This window comes from Formica exsecta, unplaced genomic scaffold (assembly GCF_003651465.1).
Source record: "Formica exsecta isolate Colony F162 unplaced genomic scaffold, ASM365146v1 scaffold4, whole genome shotgun sequence".
NCBI lineage: Eukaryota > Metazoa > Arthropoda > Insecta > Hymenoptera > Formicidae > Formica > Formica exsecta.
The window spans coordinates 2,397,600-2,414,878 of record NW_021851238.1 but is presented as its reverse complement, the minus strand read 5'-3'; the positions used below and the strand labels follow the sequence as shown (position 1 = coordinate 2,414,878).

At 35.9% G+C, this 17,279-nt stretch overlaps 3 protein-coding genes across 9 annotated transcripts in view; all 3 read left to right on the top strand.

Moving 5' to 3' along the window:
* The first annotated feature begins 725 nt into the window (after positions 1–725).
* Positions 726–4,812, top strand: LOC115239918 (dipeptidyl peptidase 3). 3 transcript variants are annotated; one of them, XM_029814780.1, is made up of 4 exons: positions 726–945; positions 1,789–2,086; positions 2,217–3,981; positions 4,146–4,812. In XM_029814780.1, exons 2-4 carry the CDS (start codon positions 1,811–1,813, stop codon positions 4,301–4,303), a joined length of 2,199 nt encoding a protein of 732 aa, XP_029670640.1. In that variant the 5' UTR covers positions 726–945; positions 1,789–1,810; the 3' UTR covers positions 4,304–4,812. The 3 variants fall into 3 exon arrangements, with proteins under 3 accessions (XP_029670640.1, XP_029670639.1, XP_029670641.1); XM_029814779.1 differs by lacking the exon at positions 726–945 and adding an exon at positions 1,106–1,339; XM_029814781.1 differs by lacking the exon at positions 726–945 and adding an exon at positions 1,230–1,352.
* Positions 4,813–5,169: 357 nt separating this feature from the next.
* On the top strand, positions 5,170–15,260 carry LOC115239968 (DNA polymerase alpha subunit B). Its single transcript, XM_029814867.1, has 7 exons — positions 5,170–5,340; positions 5,911–6,142; positions 6,247–6,301; positions 11,638–11,732; positions 12,460–13,251; positions 14,503–14,715; positions 14,836–15,260. The coding sequence occupies exons 1-7, from the start codon at positions 5,262–5,264 to the stop codon at positions 15,149–15,151; spliced, it is 1,782 nt and encodes a 593-aa protein (XP_029670727.1). The 5' UTR covers positions 5,170–5,261; the 3' UTR covers positions 15,152–15,260.
* Positions 15,261–15,696: 436 nt separating this feature from the next.
* Positions 15,697–17,279, top strand: part of LOC115239884 (steroid hormone receptor ERR2) — a 21,487-nt gene continuing 19,904 nt past the window's right edge. For 2 of the 5 annotated variants that reach the window (XM_029814704.1, XM_029814703.1), the window contains exon 1: positions 15,701–15,983. In XM_029814704.1, coding sequence (XP_029670564.1) covers positions 15,816–15,983 — 168 coding nt within the window. In that variant the 5' untranslated portion in view covers positions 15,701–15,815. Of the gene's footprint in view, positions 15,984–17,279 lie in introns of all 5 variants that reach the window. The other 3 variants (XM_029814706.1, XM_029814705.1, XM_029814707.1) reach the window with 3 other exon arrangements.

Below are 17,279 nucleotides of genomic sequence, written 5' to 3'. Positions count from 1 at the left end.
CAATTCGCTTACGTCTTAAGTCTTACTGCTTAAGTTTTTTTATGTGCCACGGCCCTTACTGCTTAAGTTTTTTTTATGTGCCACGGCTCTTACTATTTAAGTTTTTCTATGTGCCGCAGCCCAGCTCCATAAAGTTAGCCGGTCAACATTCACTTTTATAATTTTTTTTTTTATGGATCGTTTGTTGGTCGTTTGTTGGTGATTGTTGGTCTAATTACAACGTTTGTTGGTTAATATTTTTTTTGAAAACACAAAAACAAAATTTTGTGTGAAGTTAGCCGGAAAGATATTTTTGTTTCAAACTTAGTTCAATCGATGCGCAATCGTTTGTTGGTCACAGAAAAACTAATTAAAACGTTTGTTGGTTCATATTTGCCTCGAAAAACAAAAAGAACTAATGCACTCTGATGGAGGGGGGAGGGGGGTTGGAGTCGTTTGGAGTATTTCGTATGACGATGCCGTGACATATACGTGAAATTTTAAGTGCGAAAGAATACAGTACAATTATTAGTTGTTTACGGACAGCATGAAAAACACAGGTATGCAACAAAAAATCTGTATATAAATAATAAGGTAACTATAAAGCCCGGTCTACAATGAGTCGTTAGTCGTTAGCAAATTGACCAATCACAGTCTATTATTCCAAGAATATTCTAGGATAAATCTAACAACCGTTACATTACATGTTATTCCCATGTTATATAGCAGTTATATTCTGTGTTTGTTGGGATATTATTTCAAATAGCCTCGACTCATAAGAAATATCTAGACACGATACGTTCTTTCAAAAAGTGCATAGTAACAGGAATGCATTTATGATACACCTGAAGCATCTTTGAAACGAGTTTATCTTATCTAATTCTTGATCTACTTGATAAAAATAAAAAGCTTATTAAAGTTTTATCTTTTTTCTGCAGTCTCGCTCTTTGCTACCTATTTGATTCGGTAAGTGAACAATTCAAAACTATTTATGAAATTACACTCAAATTATATATTATTTTTGTTACATCTATTGGTAGCGATACCCAAAAGTATCAAAAATTTATTATATTTTACACGAAAGGCGCGCAAACCAAATAACTATTCGAAGTGACATATATTACTCCATTACGTCACTTTTTTTTTATCAATGCTGTTGAAGTCTCGACATATAGATGTCTATTAATATGTTAAAGTCGCAAGTTTTAAATGCATTCAGGTTAATCGCTGTTACTGACTGCAAGCGATCGTATTTTACGTTACTATACGTCGCGAAAGTTGTTCGCAAAGCAAATTATTTAGGACCTATTGTACGCAGAAGAACGCAAATCGAGAATTCAAGTAGCGGACGATACTCGTGGTGTGTGATATCTGTGAGATATGAATCTCGAATTAGAAATCCCGTTAGATGATAAACAAGTGATTACTTACTAATAACGTACTCGAAACACATTCAACTTCAATGAGTTCCATAACGCTATAAATACAAAATAAATCACGTTAATTCCTCATTTGTGTGGTCTTTTCTATTGTCACGAATAAACATATGAATGAATTTTTGTGTGTATATAATATCGAAAAATCTGATCTCGATGAAATTATGCACCGACTTGAAATTTTTTTTTAGTACGTTATTAGTAGTAGCATAGTTGAACAGTACTTTCAATAAGATTACTATTTAAATATTTATTTTTGCAAGTAATATTTGTGTTGTTTATTATGGATGTAGATAAGAATTCATATTTTAAGCAATATATAATTAATTTGCATAACTTCAAATCTGTAACTCCTTTGTTTTTTTCTTTTTAGTGTGAAACAAGCATATTCGACAATGAGTGTGGACATTACTTTGTATACATTACCCAACAATCAGCCTGTTGTTGCATTAGAATGTGAAACTGCATTTAAAGCTTTGACACAAAAGGAGAAACTATATGCCCATTATTTGAGTCAAGCAGCATGGAATGGAGGATTAATAGTATTAATACAAACATCACCGGAATCTCCATTAATATTTGCATTGTTACATAAAATTTATCTCGCAGAACCTATCGACGAATTGAAAAATGCTGCTACATGTGCCAATGTTACCGAAGATGAATTTACGGTAAAAAGAATTGTTTCTTCTTAACATATTGCTTTTATGCTGTCTCTTTCACCTTCTTTTATATTTGTAGATTATTAAATAAATATGTGTATTAAATGATATATTAAACAAAATACCTCTTCTTTTATAGGCTTTCTTAGTTTACAGTTGCGGAATATTTGCTAATGCAGGAAACTACAAAGCTATGGGTGATACTAAAATTATCCCCAATCTTCCCAAAAATACATTTGAGACAATAGTGAAAGCTTCAAAGGCCTATAAGGATAATCCTACAGAAATACATGATATTTGGAATAATATATCAAACAGCCTGTATTCTTTAGATGGCAAGCTGAAGTCACTGGGATTAAGCGATAAAGGTATCACAACTTATTTCTCTGCAAACTGTACTAAAGAGGATGCAGATAGGGTCAACGCATTTATGGAACATAAGGGATTGGAATCCTATAATGCAAGATGCTTCAAGACGACAACGCACGATCCCTCAGCTAACGATAAATGCATCGATGTATATGAAATCAAACTGGCATCCGTGGAGACCTTAGACGATCCTAAAATAACGCTTCCCGAAGAAACATATGGAAATGCTAGATTTAAAATCACAAGAGGAGATTACAGCAAACTATTGGTGCCAGTCGTGGAGAACCTCGGGAAAGCCAAGGAATATGCGTCCAATCAGATCGAAAAAGATATGTTGGATAGGTATATTGATCATTTTAGAACAGGATCTTTGAATGATCATAAGAATGGTTCTCGTCTTTGGATAAAGGATAAAGGACCGGTTATTGAGACTTATATCGGCTTCATTGAGACGTATAGAGATCCGGCGGGTCAACGAGGAGAGTTTGAAGGTTTCGTGGCGATGGTAAATAAAGAAATGTCTGCAAAATTTGCTACATTGGTTAATAGAGCCGAAGAATTGATTCCCAAGTTACCATGGAACAGCGATTTTGAAAAAGACACATTCTTGAAGCCAGACTTTACCTCCTTGGACGTCCTAACGTTCGCGGGTTCTTGTATTCCATCGGGAATTAATATCCCGAATTACGACGAGATCAGGCAATCGGAAGGTTTTAAGAATGTATCTTTAGGGAACGTTTTACCTGCGCATATGAAGGACGTTAACGTGATTCCGTTTCTGTCTGAAACCGACCAGGCGTTGATGCACAAATACAGGATAGCTAGCTTCGAGGTGCAAGTTGGTCTACACGAGCTTCTCGGCCATGGTACCGGTAAATATTTCAAACAGACAGGGCCGGATAGCTTCAACTTCGATCGCGACAACGTAAAGAATCCTCTAAATGGAAATAAGATAGACAAGTATTTTCTAAAAGGAGAGACCTACGACTCTAAATTCGGCGCCATGGGATCTTCATACGAGGAATGCAGAGCAGAGGCGGTCGGTCTTTATTTGAGTTTGGAGAAGGAAGTGTTGAATATATTCGGTTATGAAGGATCTGAAGCAGATGACATAGTCTATGTGAACTGGCTATCTCTATTATGGGCTGGTTTCGCCAAAGCCTTCGAGATGTATCAACCGTCCACCGGGACATGGTCGCAAGCTCATGCTCAAGCACGTTACGTTTTGCTTAGAGTGTGCTTGGAAGCGGGACAGGATTTTGTTAATGTTGTCGAAACTGAAGAAGGAAAGAATCTTCTAATGACTGTGGATCGAAGGAAAATTTCCACAGTCGGTAAAAAAGCCATCGGAGATTTTCTCTTAAAATTGCATGTTTATAAGAGTATAGGAGATATCGAGTCAGCTAAGGAAATATATGACAGATATAGCGAAGTGCCTGAAAGTGGAGTGCATCCGTGGGCTCATTGGAGAAATATAATCCTGTCTCGCAAAGAGCCAAGGAAGATCTTTGTTCAATTAAATACATTTATTGACGGTACGTGTTAAAATAAAAAATTAATAACTATATGTATATTTCAAAGTTAGGAGACATGTTTTTCGATGATGTTCTTTAAGCATATGTGTTACCTAAGTTATATATGCTTATCGCGACTTATGAATAAATTTTTCTTTTAATTTTAATTTTTCTGTTTGTTACAGGCTTTGATCCTAGTAATGTGATACTGAAGAATTATGAATCCTCATTTACAGGACTTATTCAATCATGGATAGAGAGGTTTCCAAATTTAGACACATCTCAAACACTGATAGAGCTTTGGAACAAAGATAAACATCATTTTGTACCGACAAATAATTAATCAGAGCACTTGTATATGTGAATCCAATTGTTGAAATTTAAAAATTTCCGTATCCATATTTAGTTACTCATATGAAGCTGGAATATATATTACATTATTTAAAAATATTAAGTTTTGCAATATTTTATTTCTATGAATTGACAATAGTTGATTTAATTTCAAAATTGGATATGTACATATAGAGTGCGCAACAGTTTAACTATTTATAAAACTGAATCCATGTGCGAATGGTTATAAGTATTATAGATATTATTGGACAAAATGATATATATCTAGTGTGATATTTATCGCTAAATCTTGTCCTTGATATACTAGGTTTTATATATTTTTCTAACATGTGAAACTGTACACACACAATTTAAATGAAATTTGGATAGCTATATTTAGCGCTAAATGTGCGTTGAGAATACATGAAAGAAAATGCATTTAAAAGTAGAAATATTCCGAGCTTGTATGGAACATATATAAAAATAATTCTAATAAAAATATATATACAATTCTTTATTCTACAAGTTGAAATATTTGTAGATGTACGAATATATGCACATTTTTTATTAATATATAGCATAATTTATTTGTAAACTACTTAGCATATATATAAAATATCAAAATTCGTTATTTAAATTTGATTATTTAAATGTTTGAAAAATCGAATTTTATTTTCTTATTTTTATTCTATTAATTTTATATTTATATAATATCGTACAACATAATTAATTACAAACATTTATTTTATATTTTTGGTTTCTTTATTTAGAAAAGCGAAAGAGAAATCTGAACAGCGTCGCTGGTCAACTTACTTATTTCGCGCATGCGCACTTTATTTTGGCCAATACTGGATGTCGACAGGGAGTTTCGCTACTATATATAAGTATTGTGTCTATGGTTTGAACTTTGAACTTGCCGAGTTTTGGCGGTAAAAGTGGACGAAAACGGAGCGAGTGTGACTACATGCAAAATGGAAAGAAAGGATTCTCTGCGGAATTTGTTCCAAGAGTTGGGCTGTAAAGTCGAAAGTGATGCCATTCTCGATAAATGTAAGCTCTTCTTTGATATATAATATATAATTCATAAAGATATCGATAGTTTTTCCCTAAAATTACAATCTTGCACTTTATGTTGACTTGATCATAAATGTAAAACTTGTTGAAAATTAAATTTTAGAATTATATCTTTGAACGATCAAATGAATGTATATCTTTCGTAAAACGGCAATTTTATATGTAGTGCAAAAAGGATATATATTTTATTTCTCTCTCTCTCTCTTTGTTCTCCTATAACCTTACTTTTAAAACTGACAAATATCTTAGCTATTTACAATTTAAGAGATTTGGAAAAAGAGAATACCGTTAATTTTGGCCATATAATTGAATATGTTCTTTTTATTTTTTTCCAATTCTAGTTTTGCAAAGACGTGAAAAAGATTATAGGAATTAAGATTAAATTTATACAATGTTGATGAAGCTTGGTCTAAATAAATTAAAATATTAGTATTATTTTATGCTGACTGCATTCCATATATTAAAAATATTAGAAATTTTATTTCCTGATATTTTAATTGAAAAGCAGATATAATTGGAATTAATGACTATATGACTATGATGCAGGTTTCGAACTTTGCGAATCTTACAATGTGGACGTGGAGAAGCTTACGGAACTGTGGCTTACTTTTTGTGTCAATAACAATAACGACATTGATCCTACTCTTGAAACTCTCGTTAACATGGAAAATACAGTCTTGAAAAAGGATTATAAATTGCATGGTTTAATCATGGAAAATAATACGAATAAAAAACAAAGTACAATGGATAAACAAGGATTTAGTGCAAATAGAGATACGTATCCTTTAATATCTTATGAAATTGTCTTTATTTTGAGACATAGATAAATAATAGTTTGAGCTCTTTAATGCATATATTGCGCCTTACATATGAACATTATAGTGAAAACGATGATATGCTTAGCATGTATGGCTGTGCCGAAACTAGACTATCAAAGGTAAGTTTTTATTACCTTTATTGATTTAGTTATATAGAAGATAGTAATATATGTATAACTTTAATTAAGATATTCCTTAATTATGAAGTACGAAGATGTGACTATTTTATTAAATCATTATTCTATAAATTTCATTTAGAAATAATATACATAGCACTATATAGTCAATTTTTTTTTTAAATATAATTTGCACTTGCCAACGTGGCAAATATTCGAATATACTCTTAAACTTTTAAGTTTGTGCGAATGGATGTTAACGCGAGACACCTGTTGCCGGAACGGCAGGAATCGTCCTTATAACAATGCTATTCCTGGAAGGATCACGAAAAGGTTCCTTCAAAACACCGAAACGAAACGATTTTCTTTCAAAAAATACTAAGAAATTTATTAAGTTGACTCGTGCCAACATTCTGCCAACATTGTCTCGCATTCCTTGCAGTCGATTTATAGTATCCCTTATTTGAGCTTTTTGCTACATCGTGCACTGCTTTCTTCTCATATGTATACATGCACGAATTTTTATGCCGCTCGAAAGTGTTCGCGTAGAAGCTGCATAACATTTTCGAAACGTATCGCCCCGTCGACAGGTAAATTCTTCGAGAAACATAAAAGAGATATCGTTAAAGGACCTTTCACGTATAGAAATATATATGTGTGTGTGTGTATATATATATATATATATATAATAATTCCCACTACAAAAATCGTCCACATTATCCCGCCTCTCCCTTCCACGAAGGATATTCCGTCGAGATGTAGAGGGGAGAGGGGGCAATCCCCGTTTCTATTGGTGGAACGAGGACAGAGCGCGCTACTCCAGCGTGATGAGGAAGAGAGAGAGGGTCTTTCCTTCTCCCTCCCCTATCCCGAGATCCGAGCAGATTTCTTTCGAAGGGCACGATTTCAGTTTTCAAGGACTTCCCAGTGTACCGTCGTCGGTTCGTTGCTCGCGTTCGCGCATGTCTCCTCGGATTCGGAGATTCACACTTTTCACGATCCACGCTCGCGCATTATTTTTCGTTCGGTGCTCGACGAGTCAATAACACTTTGCAGTTACACGATTCGTATCGTTACGGATTAGCTATTACACGGCTCGGTAATCTCGATGGCGTCGCCGATGCAACGCCACCATCAGCGTCTGACACGGCGTCTCTCGTCGCGAGTGAAATTTCTTTCGAATAATCGGGGCCCCGCGATTCGTCTCTAAACAATCAGTTTCGGGTAAAATCTTTTAGCAGCGATCGCGCATCGATCACCGTTATCTGTGCGTATGTGTGTGTGCGTCATGTGTACATGTGGTGTCGTTTCTAAAAAGTTACGTATCGCCGATGCGACGAACGCGAGAGAGAAGCGGCAACTTTGGCGGCCATGATGGATTTTGGCGCGAGTGAAGCTCGCGAAGGCGAACGGTCATCGCGATCATTGCGCGGCGATACCTTTGTCACGATTCTATATTGCGGCGATGCACGATCGCGATCGCGAAAGCGGAAATCGGAGGCTCGATCTCGTCGTGATATGCGTGCCGCGCGGTTACGCGCGCATGCGCATTCGTCGGAGAGAGAAGCGCGCGGACACGAGTGCGTCGACCGTTGGTTCGATGAATCCTGTTGATCGCGTCGCCTGTTGCTACAACCTGTTGCGCCGACCACGAACACGACACACGGCGTGCATTCCGTTCTTATTTTAATCTTTAATATCGCTCGTAAAATAACGCCCGACTACGGATTCGATTCTCGCGGGGAGACGATCGCGTTAGATAATTTTCTTTAACTACGAATTGAAAGGTCAGTATGAGTATGGGATTAAAATTTAAATTTTGCTGCCGTTAAAGATTCAAAATTAATATAATTTATGTTTTCAAAGTTTATCACACATTGCAGCGAACAGATATATTATTTCCTTTAATGGTGCAAAAATTTGAATCGTCATTTCTGGACACTGTTTCTTTAAAGCCGGAATCTCTTTGATTTCATTATTTACTTGTAAAATTCATGTAATTTTTTTTTTTTTTTGTTTTATTTTATATAATATTTCAAGATATAATATTATAATATTTATAATAATAAATTAAATTAAATTTACATAATTATTATAATATTTCAAGATTGCTGATATATACGTATAATTATTTCTCTTAAATTCTTTCATTTTTTTCAGTCTAAAGTTACGTAGAGGAAGAAAACAAATCTTGTAATCGCTTAAGGAATACAGCATTAAAGGATTTTCAGCGTTAGAGATTTTCCAGCGAATCTCATCGACGGTTACCGGCTTTCGTTGGTTCGCCGCAAACTTTCTCTCCGATCATTCGTCGAGAATCAATCGACAGACCGTCCCGCGTTCCCGCCGATCGGCAGTGCGAATAATTTGCATCTAGCGCATTCGAGCAACGGGTTCCTGGCGTAGACATGTTAGTGTGTCTCTCTCTCTCTCTCTCTTTCTCTCTTCATCAATTAAGCACAATTGAGCAACAACTGTTCCAATCTCTTCCCTCGCCCGCACGGCTTTCGGTCCGTCGGGCATTTCTTTCATCTCTATCCTTTGCGCCGCGTGACTCATGTCAGATGAGATAGATCAATATCCGTGGACGTCTAAACGCGCGTGAACAGTCGATCGAGACGGTTGGATCGTTTCATTAGGGACGTGAGTACGACCGTTGAAAATTTAACGTACTTTTTCAACGGGAACAACAGGTCGAAAGATGTCAAGGATAAATGGGAAAAAATATTGGAGCGAAGGGAGAGAGAGAGAGAGGAAGTCAATCGAGACACTTATAGTCTCGTAAGTAACATCTAAGGATTTGTTTCTGTACAAAATATCACAGACTGAGAAAATTATGTTTTTATTTTCAATTTTTTACAGTCGAGATTTTTCCTTAACAAAAATGTTGAAGGAGATAAAGTTTTCAAGTTGATTCAAACACAATTGAAAGCGGAGAGCTTTTTAGGAATTAAATTTTAAAGGTGCAAATATAATAAAATCTTATTTATTATCTAGATTTGAGCGCTGATAAGCGAGAATTATTATTATTTTTTTTTTTTTTTTTCCTTTGAAAAAAATATATTCTAGTAAATTTAATGTTCTATCAGTTTAAATATATAGAAACAAATTTGTTTTTCAAATCTGAGGTTACCTATAAATAGATAGTGTGTCTTTGTGTCTATATCGATTACACATTCTGAGCCTAACATTACGTGGCCTTTGTTTGTCGATATAGCAATGAAATTATCGAGTTAGTAGAAAGCTCCAATAAATCAGTGTATTTTCTATATCTTCTCATCGCGTCAGCTTGATAAAAACGGATAGTTCGAACGAAAAGTCAAACTAATTCCAACGATAATATTTACGGACACAGATAGCGGACACAGAGAATAGCACTCTACACAACGATAAACCAAGCTTATTGTTAGTCAACGAGACGAATTATAAAACTCGGCTTTCTCGAAAACAGAAATTTTATTTTACGTATTCGATTCGTTTTTAAACGAGGAAAACCGCTCCTCGATTGTACCACGATTTATTATACATCTTCATATTTAATCAGAAAATCAAAATGTCTCTGCCAAAAGAAATAGAGAGAGAGAGAGACAGACATTTAAATATTTCTTCGCCAGGAATCAAAAAATTCGTTTCGCTAATGCTCAGTATAAAACCTTCGCGGTTCGTCGCGCACTCAACGAGGGAGAGAGGAGAGGGACACAGAGCGTGAGAGGGAGACAGGACATGTTACGTGTGTGCGAGGAAACGTTACTCGTGTAACGTAACGTAACATAACGTAACGTAACGTACGTGGTTGCAGGCGGTCGTGAAGCATTTTGAAACCGAGAACGAACCGCCTCGACTTGGATCGAACGGATCGGACGGCATCGAACGCGAACAAGCTGGGACTGTCTCTTGAACTTGATTGAAACAATGCGTAATAAAGCGGGCGTTAAGAGAGCGAACAGGTTAATCACAGTTAACCTTTTTATAACCAGCAATGGCGTTCGTCGTCGTTGTTTCCTTCTTGCTGTATTCGCGTACACGCAACGCGTTAGCAAAGCGTTTTTTATTGCGTTTGCGAGATCAAGCCACCCCCGGAGAAGGAGGAGAGTCCACAGGACCGGACGATTTCTTTCCGAATTTGCCTAATGAGTGGCGGTCTAGTGCACGGTCGATAAAGTTGTGACTAGATCCACACTCATTAAGCACGTTCGAGCATCGCAGCCAAGCTCGTGTAAAAAATCGATCGCCGAAATTGACAAAATGACGTCAACAACAATCAGCTGATTCGAGACAACGCGTGTCACACACTATAATCAAGAAATAGCTATGTATCGAAGTAATGCGTTCTTTCTAAATTGACCGATCGAATAATAAATCTCTAAGATCTTTAAAAATGAAACGTGAACTGCGAGATTATTGTAAATCGGTTAAACGTTCGGCGACGAATTTTAAAGACAAAGGAAGAAAGTAATTCCATAGACGAGTACGAATTTGGTGCACGTGCATTGTATCATTTCGTGACTAGATACATACTCGTCTACGGTAATCTATCTTGATACCAAAAGTACTTCCTTCCAATAAATATGTGTGTATCATTAAAACATATATATGTGTTACATATTTCATAAGATTCATGCGTGCTCTCGAGGCAACATTGATAATGAAAGACTCCGTTATTTTGCTACAAAACCTGTTATAAATAAATAAATAAATAAATACACATACACTCATACATATATATATATATACATATATGTATAATAATATATATACTCATTATTGTATATACATACATAATCTATATCATTTGTAAAAAAAACTGAAAAGTCAGAGCATAAGCCTTCAGGTCTCTCTATTTTGAAGATATTAATATATCTTTACATATTTTTATATAATATGAATTTATATTAAAATCTTAAATATCACATGATAATTGTAAATACACGTAGTAAACGCCGGATCTTGTCTCATTAGAGATTTAATATTTAGAAAAGAATATTGTAAGAGTACATATTTACAATTCCGTTTTATTTACCCTACATTGCATCATATATTCCTAATGCATTGCGTTCAGAAAAATGAAATATTGCAATGTCGCCAGATGTATAATAACAATTGGAAAGTTTATCTTCAAATCATCTTAAATCATATTAAAAAAATGTAAAGTATATATTACGAGAGCGAAGTTGTCTCTACAATTGTAATACATAATCTCTAATTTAAAAAATACAAGATGGTTTAGAAAGCCCTTAAATTAAACGTTCACGTGCGTTGTAATTATGTTGACTTTACGGGCTGACGAGTTCGATGTGCGATCAGAAGATGGGTAATTGTTTTCTTTTGTCTCGTTGCAGCGCGCGCGAAGTCCAGAGATTGATACGGATGCTCGGACGGATAAAACGAGAATTGCAGAGTGTTCGATTCCACCAGACAGCTACGCCGAAAACTTGTAAGCAAAGGTTTTTTCAGCAAGCTCGAGTCTGCCCTCATTAATTGATTGAGACTTTATATATGGTTGGGACAATATTCTAGCATATTCCTAGGACCAAACCGAACCGAAAATTCTTACATCATTTTTTTTCTCTGACGAATAATTATTGAGATAATTAAAGAGATTCTCTCGCGCATATACAGAATGTCCTATCTAATTTGATCATCTTAAATACTTTACTTGTTGATAATACAGAAAAATATGTCCGAGAAAAACGTTAATTATTTGAAAGGGGCAAATATGATTGATGAACAAACAATTTCTCGAGATTTTAAAATTATTGATATTTTTTTAAATAGAACTTTGATCCGTTTTACATTTTTTTTTTTTAAATTATATTAGCACATGATACGTTCTCTCATATTTTATGTGTTTCTAAAAAAGTATGATTATTTGAATCATAACTAATATTAGTAAACACATTTTTTATATCTTTAATATCATATAGCTTTAATATCAAACGGTTGTAAGCATTCCTTCTTATCATAACAAATTACAAACATTTGTAAGCTTTTGATTTCATTTATTACAATCTGATTTAACAATTTATTACGATTTGATTTTGTGATTATGAAACATTTAGTCATTTCTATGAAATAATAGTATTGTATAGTTAAATAGAAAAAGTTGGACATAGTTTACATGTATTGCGCTACATGCAAAAAGATACTGTTATTGTTTTCAGAAGTACATCGAATCAGCGTAATGCGACGGACAAAGGAAAGATTCTGCTCTCCATCGGCGAGACCGTAGCGTCGTGGAAGAAGACAGGAGATTACGAAGTCGAAGTCATAAAGTCCGACGAACCGCATGTTCCCAGCAATGCAAGGTATATGTACGAGATCCTATCGAAACAGGGACATCTTTTTACGTTGGTGTGCCGGACTCTAGGCAGTAGGCTGTTCAAGACGTGGTCGGCAGCGACTGCGACGACCGGTAACGTCGCTGCCGAACTACGTTACGTGAAGAACGTACGAAGCATAAATCAAACGTACTTCCGGACATTCGGTCGCATCAACGCGAAGAAGGAATCGGCAAACTCGGTGACATTGGAGGGTTGCACGAGACGAAGGGGCGCTTCGATGGCCAACTCGATCGAGGTGGACTTTCGCAATCTGAAACAGTACTCTGTATTCTCCGGACAGATTGTAGCGGTCGAGGCCACTAATCCGATAGGCGACACATTATACGTGAAGGAGATATTCGCGAAGGCGTACGCGCCATCCGCATCCGCGCCTAGACTCGAATCGAAGATCAATGTTTCTGTCGCGGCGGGACCGTTTACCGCGCTCAATAATACGCTTTACCAGCCGTTGTGGGATTTGATGGAGAAAGTTGCGTCAGATGAACCGCACGTTTTAATACTTGTCGGACCTTTCCTCGAATATACGCACCCCGAAGTACAAAATAATCTCATTAGGGATACACATCAGGAATTTTTCGAGAAGATTCTCATAAGGATAATGGAATCGACAAGGTAATATATAGGATATTTTTCTTCATAATTATATACAGATTGATTTACAAAAAGACTATATTTCTGTTTTTATTATAATTATAATATTAGTAAACACATTTTTTATATCTTTAATATCATATAGCTTTAATATCAAACGGTTGTAAGCATTCCTTCTTATCATAACAAATTACAAACATTTGTAAGCTTTTGATTTCATTTATTACAATCTGATTTAACAATTTATTACGATTTGATTTTGTGATTATGAAACATTTAGTCATTTCTATGAAATAATAGTATTGTATAGTTAAATAGAAAAAGTTGGACATAGTTTACATGTATTGCGCTACATGCAAAAAGATACTGTTATTGTTTTCAGAAGTACATCGAATCAGCGTAATGCGACGGACAAAGGAAAGATTCTGCTCTCCATCGGCGAGACCGTAGCGTCGTGGAAGAAGACAGGAGATTACGAAGTCGAAGTCATAAAGTCCGACGAACCGCATGTTCCCAGCAATGCAAGGTATATGTACGAGATCCTATCGAAACAGGGACATCTTTTTACGTTGGTGTGCCGGACTCTAGGCAGTAGGCTGTTCAAGACGTGGTCGGCAGCGACTGCGACGACCGGTAACGTCGCTGCCGAACTACGTTACGTGAAGAACGTACGAAGCATAAATCAAACGTACTTCCGGACATTCGGTCGCATCAACGCGAAGAAGGAATCGGCAAACTCGGTGACATTGGAGGGTTGCACGAGACGAAGGGGCGCTTCGATGGCCAACTCGATCGAGGTGGACTTTCGCAATCTGAAACAGTACTCTGTATTCTCCGGACAGATTGTAGCGGTCGAGGCCACTAATCCGATAGGCGACACATTATACGTGAAGGAGATATTCGCGAAGGCGTACGCGCCATCCGCATCCGCGCCTAGACTCGAATCGAAGATCAATGTTTCTGTCGCGGCGGGACCGTTTACCGCGCTCAATAATACGCTTTACCAGCCGTTGTGGGATTTGATGGAGAAAGTTGCGTCAGATGAACCGCACGTTTTAATACTTGTCGGACCTTTCCTCGAATATACGCACCCCGAAGTACAAAATAATCTCATTAGGGATACACATCAGGAATTTTTCGAGAAGATTCTCATAAGGATAATGGAATCGACAAGGTAATATATAGGATATTTTTCTTCATAATTATATACAGATTGATTTACAAAAAGACTATATTTCTGTTTTTATTATAATTAGATGTATCTTATTGCAGGAAGAGCACGCAAGTCGTGTTGGTAGCTTCTAATCGCGATGCACATCACGAACCTATATTTCCAACTCCTCAATATACTGTTTTTAACAAAAAGTTGCAAAATTATTCGAATTTGAAACTGATGCCAGATCCCTGTATATTAGATGTTGCCGGTTTGAAAATCGGAGTCACGTCGGTCGACATAATCAAACATATCGGGAAAGAAGAGATATCGTAAGTATTATAAGTGTAATTATTATAAAATTGCAACAACAACGAGATAACGTTCTTCGATTACAACCATCATAAATATTTTGTATATAAAAAATATAAAAATGCGTGCATTATTTTCAGAAATATAACAGGTGACAGACTCGGTCGTCTGGCTGATCATGTGCTCGCTCAAACATGTTTCTACCCCGTGTATCCTCCGTCCGAGGATCTGAACGTGGACACGGATTTATGGGAAAAGCATGCATTTTTCGATCAGCAACCGCATGTGTTAATTTTACCGTCCGATATGCGATCTTATTGCAAAGTGATCAACGAATGCGTGACTCTGAATCCGGAACGCATGCACAAACACGCTTATGCCAGATTGAGCGTGAAACCGGCCCTCGGTGATAAATGGAGTTCCAGTAATATCTCTTGCGAGATCGTTAAAGTTTGATAGCTTTAAGATAAAAATGTGTATGTAATAACCAAACAGTTGAATATTTTTATATTTATATAATATTGAAAATATGTTTATGAGTTGCTATAATATAATCTCTTTTTTTTACAATTCTTCCTTGTCCTATTTTTTGTGTTTTAATATTTAATTATATATGTTTTCTAAGTTAATCAAACCTTTTTTAAAATGTGCAATTTATTTTTAGATAATTTTCTTTTTACAAGAAAATTTAAATATACACCAATTTATAAATGTATATAGAGGATTTTATAAATTATTCGAATGGGATTTAACGAAATTATTATTTAAGACTCGATTTAATATTCGATTTAATATTCGATTTTGCAAATATAAAGAAATAGCTTTAAGTCCATGTCATATTACGCATTGATAATTGAAGATTTGAATTTCACTAATCAGAATAAAAGGAGCTAAAATTTCTTTTTTTCTGATTGATCGAATTTCAATCTTTAATCTTAATTTTCAATGCATAGTCTGATACAGGTTTTACATTAGATTTTCGTTAAGGAAATATTTATCATCGCGTTATTTAATATTTTTGAATAGAACCATCGTGTCCTGAGCCACCGATAGAGATCGTCGCTATTCAACTTTGTGTGTTTGATTCGTTTCGCGCACGTTTGATGGCACCACGCGCTCGATGCTGCTGCCCCCGCAAAGTTCCCCCGGAGTTTTCTACCGCTGGTGGTCCATAAAATCGGCCATTACATCAACATTTTTGTCGTGCAACGAGCAGCTACAAGCGGTTCGCGATGGGAAAATTGCGACCGACCTGGTGAACTATTTCTCTCCCCCTTCCCCGGCATTGGTGAGTAAACATAATCGACGATACAGTCCCGCGTGTATAGCCTCGAATCTAGGATCGGTGCAGAGCGATAAGCAATATCGTTGATTTTGCCAAATCCTCGACCGCCATCTTTGTTGCACAAACTCGCTATTCTGTGTACTGTATCTACTTCAGCGACTCTACTCGATGGTATACGTCGTACGCCTTGTTTTTTTTTCTTGCACTCACACTGTCCATCCTATCCCTTCCTTGCGTCGCGAAATAATCGTATGTATCGCGCGGCAACCTTGATCCCTCGCTTCGAAGTCAATCGTCGATTACCAGACTGTCGAATGTCCATGCGATCGTGCATGCTGTCGTGCGAAATATTTTCGCGAAATCGCCATAAAATTTCTCCCTTTTTTTTTTTTTGACATTTCTTTCCGCAATGTGTCAAAGACGCATCGTGATATTTCGTCCTGTCAGATATCATCGGCGAGATTTCCATAGCAACGATGCATTACGAAACGATTACGTAGAGGCGTTATATGTGCAAGTGCATCGGCTGCGCTGGTCACATATCAGCTGGTAGTACCACTGTACTCTCGTGAAACCTCGTCACGAGCGCGATTCGAATCCCGGTGACCAGTATCGACTGGAATTTTACGCGCGAGTATCTTCATTATCGACGGATGTGACAACAATGCGCATTATTTATTTAATAATTTTGACAAGCATATATGTGTTTTATATAAATCCGTATATTTTGTCCCTTTTCATATTTTTCTTCCCTATTTATAGAATTTCTATATTTAAATATAATTATTCAAAAGAAAATACAATTATTGTAGAGACAATCATATGATAGAATCGACTTAGATTCTAATATATATAATGTTAGAAAAATCATGAATAAAAATTCATCTTGAAAAAAATTTTATCTTGAAAACTCTTGTCTATATCAAGAAGTAAATTTCAAAATACATTGTTTTGAGGATTGAAAAGTCGGATATAAGCTTGCTGAGATTATATGTGTTTTACAAAAACTTGTATATTTTGCCCCTCCATATTTTTTTCCCTCTATTTTTACATATCGCTTCAATTATATGGATTATAATATTAGACAAATAATGAATGTTTTGTCTTGAAAACGCTTGTCTAGATCAAGAAGTAAATTTCACAATACACGTTTCGAGGGTTCAAAACCCGGATGTAAGCTCGCTGAGATTATGTGTTTTACAAAAACTTGTATATTTTGTGTCTGTCCATATTTTCCCCTTTTCTTCGAATTTTTACATTTAATCTTTATTTCTTCTAATTATTCAAAAAAAAAAAAAA

Excerpts from the sequence above, each read along its gene's own strand:
- LOC115239918 (XM_029814779.1), top strand. The coding sequence starts at position 1,155 with ATGTCTATTAATATGTTAAAGTCGCAAGTTTTAAATGCATTCAGGTTA. Across the intron at positions 1,340-1,788 it reads AGTAGCGGACGATACTCGTG|TGTGAAACAAGCATATTCGA; the intron begins GTGTGTGATATC and ends TTTTCTTTTTAG. Across the intron at positions 3,982-4,145 it reads ATTAAATACATTTATTGACG|GCTTTGATCCTAGTAATGTG; the intron begins GTACGTGTTAAA and ends TGTTTGTTACAG.
- LOC115239968 (XM_029814867.1), top strand. The coding sequence starts at position 5,262 with ATGGAAAGAAAGGATTCTCTGCGGAATTTGTTCCAAGAGTTGGGCTGT. Across the intron at positions 6,302-11,637 it reads CCGAAACTAGACTATCAAAG|CGCGCGCGAAGTCCAGAGAT; the intron begins GTAAGTTTTTAT and ends GTCTCGTTGCAG. Across the intron at positions 13,252-14,502 it reads AGGATAATGGAATCGACAAG|GAAGAGCACGCAAGTCGTGT; the intron begins GTAATATATAGG and ends ATCTTATTGCAG.